This window comes from Battus philenor, unplaced genomic scaffold (genome assembly GCF_028537555.1).
Source record: "Battus philenor isolate CCGP_79_NKW_IND1 unplaced genomic scaffold, ilBatPhil1.0.hap1 SCAF_12, whole genome shotgun sequence".
In the NCBI taxonomy this organism is placed as follows: domain Eukaryota; kingdom Metazoa; phylum Arthropoda; class Insecta; order Lepidoptera; family Papilionidae; genus Battus; species Battus philenor.
Genome location: NW_027181674.1, coordinates 2,974,748 through 2,987,636, shown reverse-complemented (window position 1 = coordinate 2,987,636; position 12,889 = coordinate 2,974,748). Strand labels below are relative to the sequence as shown.

Genomic DNA, 12,889 nt, shown 5'->3' with positions numbered 1-12,889 from the left:
ATCTGATCGCGCTGTGAAATCAGCTGATCGGCCAAACACGCGTGCGGCTATTTTACGATTGTTTAATGTTTATATACTTTTATAATATTAAAAAATAATTTTACTTATTTCTGGTTACATATTTTGTAATTTATCTTTGTTAGTTTCACTATGTATACATGGTAATTATTATTATAATATACTTATGACGACTTATAATAAATAATAGACGTTAAAACCTTAAAAGGCTGTGTGTAGCACATTTTCTGTCAATTAATACACGATAAGTCTTATATAAAAATCAATAATTCAAAAATCAAATAACGTTATGAAAATGTAGTAAGAAAAAGACTTTTCAAAATTTGGATTACCACGTATTAAAATCAATTAATACTTATTGTCTTCTGTCAATCCTTGTAAACTGTCAGAAGTTACTGGCACAAGTGGCTGTTACATGCCAATAAAAGAACTAATATAACCTATTTCGTGGTGAACGCTTTTTGAAGTGTCGATTGGAAATATATGAAAAGGCTTTAAATCTTTTTGTTAACCAAAGAGTTATACATTCTCTTTCAGCTTTTACGTATATAACCAATCGAGCGGTGGTAGACATGGGATCGCAGGTCGCGGGTTCTAGGATAAAATCTTACATAATTCACGCTTATGTATTATTTGTATAGGATTGCTACTGTTCATATACAAGTTTATACAAGTGCTCATATACAACATATACAAGTTTCCGGAAGGTGGATAGCAGCGTCTTCTGCATACCATAATACCATACTGCGATTGTCAACTTTCCTGCAAATCGTATCGTATACATACATATCTTATAAATACCATATGTATCGTGTATATACATATCTTTAGGTAAGGTTTATATTTTGCAGTGGGCATCCACGGGCTGAAACGACAACGAATCAATCAGTCGCTATGTATATAAAAATTAATTCCGTGTTTCCTTTGTTAATATATTTTCTTCAATATTCTTATGATTTTTATATTATTTTCTAGAAGGTTTTAATAGTAAAGATTATAATTACGCAGATACTTCTGAACTAGTCTTTTCGAATTTAATATCGCTTATAAAAATAGCTGCACGAAGATTGAACGCGCGTCCTGCAATCGCAAGTTTCAAATCTTTACCTCTGGACTACCACAGCTCTACAACTATAATATAGCAATGATAAATCTTAAACACATAGGAACCGGTAGATACGGCGTGGGCACGTCCCACTAGGTGGACAAACGACATAGTTCAGGTCGCGGAAGTCGCTTTTGGGGGAGGCCTATCCCTTGCAGCGTCCATCGGCTGAAAAGAAGGAAAATTCTCAAATACATCACATTTTTTTTCTCTTGCAATAAGGACAAAGCAATAACTCCTAGTACAAAATCTGTCGACATAACTAATGTATTATAGATATCATCAGTGTTGCAATATTTACCGTGCATTTGGTTGCAATATCAGCTGATTCACAGACACACTAACGCATTTAACGTATATGTACACATAGATAATTTAATAGTGTTATTTAAAGACATATTTTTATTTCTTCGATAACATTCTTTCGCGACTTCTGGTATAGAACAGATCTTTTTATATAAAGGTTATATCGTCTTTGTAGAAATGAAGGTGTTTGTAATCGTTTTTATGTTAGCACTGTTCTATCATTGCGAATGTAGGAAACTTTCAAGGTGCGGCCTGGTGCGAGAGCTGAGGAAAAACAATTTTCATGAAAGTAGAATAAGGGATTGTAAGTATAAAGAATAACTATTAATTTAGTTCGTCAGTCTATTATTAATTCTGGTATATTCTAGAAAGTATTCAATTGTGAATAAATTGTTTGTATTAATATCTCTCTAAAGCAGTGTTTACCAACCTTTTTTGTGCCATGTTTCACCTAAACTTCACCTCACTACTACACAAATTCTTATGTCCCACTGTGTAACATGAGTTAAACTCGTGTCTATTGTCGAATTCCAATATATATATATATATATATATATATATATATATATATATATACACACTTATGAAGAGGTTTAATATGTGTATAATATAAACAAATCATATACATAAAGACTCGAAAAAATGGATATAAAAATATGTTTGCAATACATTTCCCTAGGATTCATAAAAGTAGCGATTCTCTTTTGTGAAACTGTGTGTTATACAAATATAGGGTATATTTGAATAATAAATTGAAAGAGTTTATTAAACAAAAAAAATTGTTAGAATATCTCATAAAATTTGTGAAAGTTTTCTGAACGATACAAAGTCCTGTATTTAAGATATTTGTGAAATTGATTAAGAAAACCTTGACTAAGTATTACGCGTTCTTAGGTTAGAGCGCGTTTAAAATCAACGACACCAGTCTAAAATGACATTATAGAGTTCAATTTGATTTCACACATGCAAGTGTTCACTATTGGTGTTCCAATATGGATCATAATAAAAACAAATAAGTGAATAAATAACTTCTCGTCAGTAAAATCATCTTTATCATCATTTATGCTTGATATAGACCTCCCTCATATATTTCCATTAAGATTAAAGCCTTACATAAAGCCTTATACGTCCTTATAAGTCCTTAACAATATACCTTTTCACCTTAAAATACTTAGTAGTAAAATACTATTATTTAAATAGTAAATACATGAACACTGGTGCTTAAATGTTCTAGAGTGAAAACCATGGATTCACACGGTGGATAGGAGACTTTATTAATGTCGTCATTATACATTGGATACAGGCCACTTTTAACCGGTTTTTTTTGGTAGTCTCTGGGAAAGACTTATGTCCAGCTGTGGGCGGATGTCTTACGGCCGAAATGATAGTGATGGTGAATTACATCGAGTAAATTGATGACCATGAAGATTCAAGTGGAGATCATGGGCCTGCAGCGCAGAACATCCACCAGCAATGTGGGCAGATGACGCAGTTAAAATTCACGAAAGTCGCTGGACACAAGCCGCTTTTACCAGCACCATGGTAGAAGCCTTTATCCGGCAGTGGATGACTTTCGACTAGTCGAGTAGGTTGGTAACCTAGTGTGGCATTTAGCTAGGAGTACGCCTTACAGAACGAACGACGTCGAAGCCTTAAGGTTCTGGAGTTGAGACCATGGTCGGCCAGTGCATCTTGTGACGGTACATGGAGGTCAGATGGCCTTGTTAAAATCGTTGGAAGACCTTAGATGCAGGTTGCTTTTCACCAGTCGTATTGGAAATATAAGGGTTAGGCATATGACCAGCTATGGACAACCCACGACATGTATAAAATATATAATAATGTTGCAATTTAAAGGGGTGTGCCTCGTGGAGAAGTCGAGCAGGCGTCAGACTGGAGCGGTCAGTAAGAAACACAGCGACGGCTCCCGGAGATTCGGATTGTTTCAGATCAGCGACGAGCATTGGTGCAGCAACTCCACCAAGCCCGGCAAGGAGTGTAACGTCACCTGCAAACGTTAGTTTCTATTAATCATACTATTATTGTACAAATAAGGACAAGACGTATCAAGTGTCAGTCGTTTGACAATTCATTGTTGAACAGTTCATATTTCATTGCTTGAGTTACTTATTTTTTTATTTAATATTCTTTATTGTACACGTTAAGATAAATTAAATATATATATATATATATATATATATATATATATATATATGTATAATAAGTTTAACAATAATATACAAAAAATTACAATGGCCGGTCTTATCACACAAGGCAATCTCTTACAGACAACCATAGTATGGAAATGGTAAAAGTACTAAAAATGGGTACTTTACGTGTACAAAAAATACATATTTACAAACAAACGAACATAAACATACATACTTAAACATATGTATATAACATATATACTTATAATAACTAAGGTTTAATACATATCATAAATATAATACAATAATAAATAAAAACAACTAACTGACTTCGATCAGTATTGGTACGATCGCCCTTGCCTCAGAAAGAAACAGAAGAAAAAGAAGAAATGAATTAACAGATAGATAATTATCGGTGTAGTAAATGGTTTTCAACCATTTTCTTGAAAATAGGTAGTGAGTTAGCACGTTCAGCGGTGAATCATTCCACAATCGAACAGCCTGCGTGATGAAAGATTTGTCCATAAAAGAGGAAGAATAGAAGGAGAAGGAGGAATAGGAAAAAAGACCTCTCATGTGTATCCTGAAAAAAATTGAAACCTTGATTTGAGATAAGAGGGAGTGAGTGGATTGAAAAGAATATTATAGAGTATGTGAGATAAAGTATGTGAGCATTCCGGCGAAGCCTTATGGTAGCCAATTGAGCTTTGTCGTCACATTGAATCAGCGTTGGTATTTTTTGGTTGGTTCTTAGTATAAAAATCTTTAAAGGGGTGAATTTATAGCTAATTTTCTGTCAATTATTGTTTAATACAGGATGTATTTTTAATCGAAAAATTTATGTTTTCAGAAATAACAAATTACGTAATGATGATATATTAAAAGAAATCATATTAAAAAATTCCGATTACTAAATATTAAAACTAATTATTCTTTATTTTTGCAGCCGATAGACGCCCACTTTAACGCAAAGGTCTCCCTCAATTATTGCCACAATGACTGTTCTTGCGATGCCAGTATCTAGCGACTTCCCGTAATTAAAAAAAATGTTGTTTATTATCTGTTTCTGCAAACTACTGCCCGAAATTATTGGCCTATCTAATATTTAAAAAAAAAAACGAAAGAATAATGTAACGTGTACGTAATAACTTTAAACAGGGTGATATAAACAGGTGTAAAAACTTTTGCTTACAAATAATGTATTCCGTAGATATGCAATACATTATTTGTAAGCATAAGTTTAAAACTTTTGCGTCTATAACCATTCACTCTGTATATATAAATATTTTACACTTAAAAACAAACGCGTTGATTTTATAGTGAAATATATCAATATTGTTGAAATTCTTATTGTAGCATTTGCAAAGTTTATTAAATTACTGATATAGTGGTGGCTTGTAATTTGGGTGTAGCCGTATTCTTAAAGATATTAGAATCAACAATTGTTTTATTAAAAATATTTTTTCTGTATCACGTACAGATTCTGTATTATAAATCATGTATCACTAATCACCAAAGCATTTCCCATTTCCCCATTTCCAATCACTTAATATTCAATATTAATTAAAAAATATATATTTTTTAGAAATCAGCAGTGCCAACGTAATGAAAGCGGCGAGATGTGCTAAGAAGATCCATCATCGTGAAGGCTTCGACGCTTGGTCCGCCTGGAAGGATCACTGCAAAGGCAAGCCCCTGCCTGACATAAGCTCTTGCAAGAAATGAGAAAGAAACAAATATTTTTATAAGTACATTCGAAATTCAAATGTTAAACAAAGATATATGTATTTTTGAAAGTTCTGTATTGTTGTAAATAAATTATACTTAAATAATAAATGTTTTTCATTCTCTTCTTTAAGCATAAGTTTTTATTTAAGCCTTCAAGCCATTATTTCACTTAGAAATATTAACAAGTGTTAGAACGTAAGAGTGATTATAATACCTTTAATTATGAAAGTATTTTTCTAATATAATTAACAAAGAAGATACAGCATTAGAACATGGTTGGTATGTATGAGTCGCACAACCAGCGTTGAATCAGGAATGAGATCTTTAGATGAAAGAAGGTTATATAGTCCAGAAGGTTGGTAGATTGAAATGTCAGTGGGCAGATCATAAAGAGACCACAGATTGGTAAGCACAGACTTAGTAAAAGCTGTACAGACGACCTAGTTGAAACGTTACAAGACAGTGTACACAGGCCTTTTCCAAGCGGTCTTATTAGAAATGTACAGGGTGACCTATATCTACAGTAAATGTGCTTCGACTGAAACAATAACGCTGATGTTATTTTGTCATTTTTATTTTAATTTTTACTTGTTCAGGAAACTCAAAAACTAGTTACACTATAACAAGCGAATTATACAACAAGCGATCATTACAAGTTTCCGCGTATTATTTAGATTGTGAGGATGTGAAAAAGGATCATAATCCTATATATAAGAAAGTTACTTAATAAACTTTACAGCACATACAGGATGTGCAACAAAGTCTTACAAGATACATATAAACATAGACTCATATGCGAATACATATACACATACAATATATAATTAAATAAAAAAGTTGTTATTTAAAATTCGAGAACCAAAGTAATCGTTCAAGTACTTGCGCTTTAATGCATATGAAATGGCACTAAAATGTCAAATTCTAATTCTTTGACCACTTTATTAAAGATAATGAGATGACGCTGCATTTTTAACGCAAAAAAACTAAAGAAGAAATTATTTTTATTTATTTATTTGACCTTGATTCGGCGGTTCTCCTAATGAAAATCTACGCACGTCGCGTTTACCGGCTTGTGATTGCTACTTGACAACCAAAAGCCGTCGGTGGCACTAGCGACATGCCCCATCTACTGCTACTTCCTTTAAACTACGCCGGTGACCTTGGTTCTATTACGGATCTTCCTATTTCTAATTAGATAATGCAGCGACACTCCAAGTATATCCTGCTCCATTGCTCTTTGACCTGAGCCTTCTTATCAGGATAAAGGTAAACGACCATAACACGGAGCCATCAACCATCTCCTGCAATACGTATTAGTCAAAGATTTTTGTCTTCAGGCCTTGCGGTTTTGGCCGACTACACAAAGAAGTCGCGGGATACGGGCATAGGACTGCTCATCGAGGTGTTCTTCAGCGGAGGCCTATGTCATGCAGTGGGTGTCTTACGGATGAAATAATGATGATCAACTATTTAACATTATTATTTACTTCAAAAAATCATTAAATAAGAAAAGGACTGATATATAGCTACTTTCGCCACGTAGCAGTAGTCGTGCAATAAAGTGCACCGTCCGCCAGCCCGCTGATAAATGAGCATGCGGCAAACAATGCGAATTACACAACTACCACCGTTAAATCACTCAACATGTGTCTCACCCCTCCACGGAGCATTCTCAGGGGTAATATTACACCGATTAATGCCAAACACCGAGTTCACTTGTTGTTTGAATTGACGGATGTAACTATATATTAGTCCTTTTCTTAGATAGGATTGACTTCCGTAACGCCTGAATTCATTAAATATTATTAAATATCTACAATTATTATCATAATCTAGTTGTCGACTCATATCTTGATACAAATAATTTAGATTGTTGAAAATATAATTTACTATTGATATTTGTACTAGCTTCGTAGGCTTTTATCATAGATATTGTGTAGTCAATTGAAAAGAGTTAATACAAAGATTTTAAGGCAATTTTTGAATAGAAGTTTTTCGATGTTATTCCTGACATAGATACATTAAACTCCTAGAATTCATTGACATTTATCTATAAACTAACATTCGCTTTTATAGTCATAGAAATAAAATTAATAATAAACTACACATGTAATGATATTTCACATAAAATATATCGTGAACTATATACATTAGTCGTGTTGATTAAAACAATAAAAATGATTTTTTCATAATGAATTTCTTTATTTCTTTACCCGTATTACCCATCAAATATATCGTTCAAAGATAATTTATATATTCATGTTACTATTTGTATAAGTTGTATAACTTTTTTATATATATACAAATGTGACAGTAATTTTGTTTCAGTTTTATACGAAGAATTGCTCAGTCACGAATTTGTCTAAACTGGCTGCAATTTCATAGAGAATAGCGATATTTTTATATACAATTCCATATATATGGTTACAAAGTACTCGTGTGCTAGTTTTATTAATATGTTTTCTTATACCGTTCGATATTTGCATCATTCGGTGTTGAACCATTGAAACACGACGTGACATTAATTCCAAAAAACATGGCTACCATTGTTATTAGATTTTTTGATATGTAGTACACATAATTAAAATTGTATACATGTCTTAGTACATCTAAAACCGTAATAGGGTCATCAGTTGCACATCGCTCGTGTAACCGAGGGTGGTTGGGGTCGAAAGTATCTCTAAGTAAGAAAAGGACCAATATTTAGCCACTTCCGCACATGCAGTTGTAGTCGTGCAGTAAAGTGCACCGCCCGCCAGCCCGCTGACAAATGCGCATGCGGCAAACAATGCGAACTACACAACTGCCATTGTCGAATCACTCAACACGTGTTTCACACCTCCACGGAGCATCTTCAGGAGTTATGTTACACGGATTAGTGCTCTGTGTTTGGCACTACCACTGCATGTGCGGAAGTGGCTAAATATTGGCCTTTTTCTTACTTAGGGTGGATTTCCGCAAGTTAACGCCTGATTTTTCCTTTGACAACAAGCTGGTAGACTCAGCGTGGGAAGCCCCCTTCTGGGTAAACTGACGACATTGTTAAGGTCCGGGGAAGTCCATGCACGCAGGCAGTGCAAGACCTATGCCTTGCAGGAGTCCATCAGCTAAAAAGAAATATAGAATATATTGTGGAAGTGATGAGAAAAGAAATGTTTGAATTTTTTGTGGGTTCTCATTTTAAAACGCGTTCGAAACGCTTGTAACTTTAATATAAAGAATGTCGTTATAAGAGAGTGTATGACATTTTGGATTCCAATATGAATATATAAATATTGTACTCGTATATATGTAAGCAAAGATTAGAAAATGAATGTGGTATATTGCTAACAGTATGCTCTTGGAATACGTATACAGAAAAAATGATAATATATTTTGTCATATTTTAGTAGATATATAAGTGCAGCTTGTATTTGGCTATGACGGTCATAATACTTTTATATAAAATCATCATCAGTATCAAATACGATCTCGTATAACTCCGTCGTGATTTGAGATTATCGACACGTTTCGAACTAGAGATGGCTCACGAGCTAAAGATATGATATGTATCTTTGCAAAAGATAGTAACTCGCCAGCTCGCGTGTGTTTCTATTGAATTTTTACATCTTACTTATAATGACCTACGGCTCGTTCAGAGTTAGAGAGACCAATTTACACGTGAAAAAGAGAGAAGGATAGCTATTTCAAGCTTGTATTAAAAATATAAACTACGGATTTTCAGAATGACATTACACGCGCGTGCGTTTAGCTTTTTTTGTACTTTATGACAAAGACATAAAATATTTAGTAGGAATATTTCACACGTTTTATTCCGCCTTACTGAGTTCTAAGTCCAAGTTAAACGAACCAATCATATAAAGTATATATTTTTAGTGTTAGCTGCCTTATTCTCTCTCTGAGCCGTACTGAACTAAATGAGTTAAATATATTAAAGAGTGATATTTATCCCAAGATCGAAAATAAATAAATTACTCTTATCTTGTCAGGGATATGTTTTGCCCATCTTTATTTCGAACAACACGCAACCAACGACGGCGTAGATTAGTAGATTCATCGTAAATGTGCAGAATAACCCCATATCTGACCAGGTTGTCACAATTAACTACGCAGGTTTCGTCTACTTTATCTTTGTGCAACAGTTCCACCATTCGACTGCTAGGACATCTAGCTTCGCCGAGCCACAACGGAATTATGTCGCAACTCCCATTTAGTGTAAATAAATAATTCGTATGTTAACAGTTAAAAATTGTATAATGTAAATAATGTTATATTAATGGCGTCATATTAGCGGTATCATTCATCCATCTGTCAAAATACTTAAGGCGTCCTTCATTTGGCGCCATCTTGTGACACGATCGGCGTTCGCTACGACCAACTGACAATGTATATAACATATAACAATTGAACATCGACAATTTTATTTGTAATTACTGTATTCATTGTTGTAATATTATTTTAAACCGAACATTGTTTATTTTTTGTTGTCATGTTTAATGTTTTTATCATCTTTGTGTTTCTGTTTTTTTTTGGAGTTTCTCCACAACTTTGGAGGTTGATGACGGGCTCACATTGGCAGACACATGGTCAGAATACTAAATGTAAAATCATTCTTGGGCGTTTGAATTGAAATTTGAACTACGATTAGAATTCGGACGCCATCAGTGATGTGGTCGCCGCCGTAGCGTTTAGTCGTGTAAATGTAAATAACCTTTGTATATATGTGAATACACCTTTTTAATCACACTTCGCTATCACCTTTCTTTCCAACGTTGAGGTACAAATACTGGTACGGGTGGTAATTTTCTATCACTCTCTGATTGCGTATATACGTAATAAACAATTTAAAGATGGAGTAAAAATGTAATTAAAAGAGAGTTATTATTTATTCGTACTTGTAATTTTATTAAAATAAATTCTTATTGGATCAAATGACGTATTCTCTTCAGCAGAAACTGATATCAGGTAAGGAGTTCTGGCATTTGTTTTTCCATCCGTTCCAAGCATTGAAACCGTGCCGTTTGTAGACCAGCTTAGCGCACCTGGCTGCTTTGGTAATGTCATCAGAGAGAAGATCTGAAAATAAAATGACAATGTAAGATGTCAACTAAAGATGCACACAGTTCCTTTATTGAATACTAGATGGCGCTACTAGATTTAGTGAACTAACCAATACACCAAATATTATTTGTGCATTGACATGTTTTGAAGTATATATAAATGGTTAATAACTGTTTCCATATAGATTGGATTAATAAGAACCTGAATGTAAAATAATAATAATGGATTCAAACTCCATACATTGAAGTCTGTATAAATAGAATGATCTTACATTAATATCTTTTTCTGTTCATCTTTTTAGCACATAGATTTCCCTAAAATAAATCTATAGGATTATATACCATAATCACCAGGCTTGGTAGGCGGTTTGGTGATCGCAGGATGGTATTATGGTATACACAGGACGCCGCCCATCCCCTGGAAAATTGTTTGTGAGCAGTGGCAAACCTTTTAGTGTAAAGCATTACATTGAAAATGTAATTGAACATTATAATTATATCAGTATATGAAATATAAAACTTCATCATCACCATTTCATTATCCACCGCTGGATTTAGGCCTTCATACAGGACTGGTTTAAAACAGCCTGTATCCAGTTTTGTTTATGACCTTAACAAGGTTGTATAAGTAAGAAAAGGACCAATATTAGCCACTTCCGCACATGCAGTGGTAATCGTGTAAAAAAGTGCACCGCCCACCAGTCCGCTGATAAATGCGCTTGCGGCAAATAATGCGAATTACACAACTGCCACCGTTAAATCACTCAACACGTGATTCATCCCTCCACGAGGTATCTTCAGGAGTTATGTTACACCGATTAGTGCCAAACACAGAGTTTGTATGTAGTAACAAAACAAGGTTGTATAACCTCGACAGAATTATTACTTGACTTTTATAAGTAATAACTTGTTCACTCTGAAATACTGCTAATATATATGACAGTGTGTACGGTATCAAGGTGGTAAGTTTTGATACTCAAATAGCATACCTGAGCAGGTGACGTTGCAGTCATTCCCTGGCTTGCCAGTGTTGCTGCACCAGTATTTATCGCTGAGCTGGAACAAGCCGTATTCTCGGTGGCCGCTCTTGTTCAACTTGCTCACGAGGTGAGTACAACTAGAGCTCTGTGCCTCCACCAGGCACACCCCTGTTACAAATCCATTGATTATAGCAGAAGTTTAATACTATAACACTATCATGACCCAGATCATTTATTTATTTATATTATTATTAAACTAGGATCACTTACAGTGACCACATTTATGCTCGCTTGAATCTTAACCAGGCCTTGAGTGGAGATCACAGATTAGCAAGCAGCGTGAGATGTCCACCAAGCTGGAGAGACGACCTTGTTACTGACGTCAAAAGATTCTAGATGCAAGTATACCAACTGGTCCTTACCGAAATCTCTGTGCGAAGTACATGTTCGGTATCAGCTAACAGATGATAAGCGACATGCCCCTAACGTCTTTCTTCGATCCTAACAAAAACTTACTGTACATTTAAGTTTAAAGATGGTTAAAGAAAAAAAATATATCTTAAATTAAATGGGTAATGAGCAGAAGGCCTGGTCTGATTTTATACCGCAGTTCGGTACTCCTGCGATGATGGTAAGCAGCCGGAGGATTTCTCAGGTATGGTCCGGCGGCAGCAGCAGGGAGTGCTGGTAATTGACGGGATGTATTCATGACGGTGCGAGGTACGGAAAGGTATTGTTTATATATTATAATTATAAAGTTATATGAATTATATTTATTACTTTAATAATTGATTTAATGAATGTACAAAACCAATGCAGAAGCAATGCAGTGCGACATCAACCAATCAAGAATTGACGCGTTTCAAACACAAAACATCCTTCAAAATGGTTTGGGCTGAAACAAATGATATTCCAACCCTATCAGCGATGTTTTTGTCAGACGACGATTTTCAAGCACCAAATCTTTGGCCTTCGTCGGTTTTAAATGAGAATTTCACCTTAATTTTTGATTACAAATTATGGTATGTATTGACGTAATATATACTAACAATCTCGAAGTTTCTTTTCAGGGAATCCATGGTTACGTAAGTTCTGGACCAATTCACACCTACTCATCTGATAAGCCTCGCAATGGAACACGATGAATGTCAACAATAGCACAAGACACTTCATTCTGGTTTAAAATATAATTTATAATTTAAAAATGATATATAACAACTTCTTGATACACTAAAATTAAATATGACACAAACGGATTTATGTACGGTTTATTATATCTTCAGAATGTGATATAAAAGGGGATTCACAGATATTACACTGTTGTTTGCAAATTAGCTAATGACTGTAAGATTGCTTTAATATGTTTATGTGAATGCTTATCTATTATGTCATAGGTCACCTTTAAAATTCCCTGATAAATCGTGAATGAAGTTTAATTAAATGTTTTTGTATTGATATATATAAGAATAATTGCAATGTACATACTCTTAATAAAGATAAGCTTCTGAAGAAGAAGGGATAAGACCCACGGTAAGTTGTGCC

General features: G+C 34.3%; 2 protein-coding genes across 2 annotated transcripts; one reads left to right on the top strand and one right to left on the bottom strand.

The window, feature by feature from the left end:
- Positions 1-1,566: 1,566 nt before the first annotated feature.
- On the top strand, positions 1,567-5,306 carry LOC137932817 (lysozyme-like). The gene is made up of 3 exons (XM_068776493.1): positions 1,567-1,733; positions 3,287-3,445; positions 5,165-5,306. Exons 1-3 carry the CDS (start codon positions 1,607-1,609, stop codon positions 5,302-5,304), a joined length of 426 nt encoding a protein of 141 aa, XP_068632594.1. The 5' UTR covers positions 1,567-1,606; the 3' UTR covers positions 5,305-5,306.
- A 4,940-nt stretch (positions 5,307-10,246) lies between these two features.
- Positions 10,247-12,657, bottom strand: LOC137932710 (lysozyme-like). Its single transcript, XM_068776362.1, has 3 exons — positions 12,397-12,657; positions 11,357-11,515; positions 10,247-10,383 (listed from the first exon to the last, which is right to left on the bottom strand). The coding sequence occupies exons 1-3, from the start codon at positions 12,518-12,520 to the stop codon at positions 10,253-10,255; spliced, it is 414 nt and encodes a 137-aa protein (XP_068632463.1). The 5' UTR covers positions 12,521-12,657; the 3' UTR covers positions 10,247-10,252.
- Between the last annotated feature and the right edge of the window lie 232 nt (positions 12,658-12,889).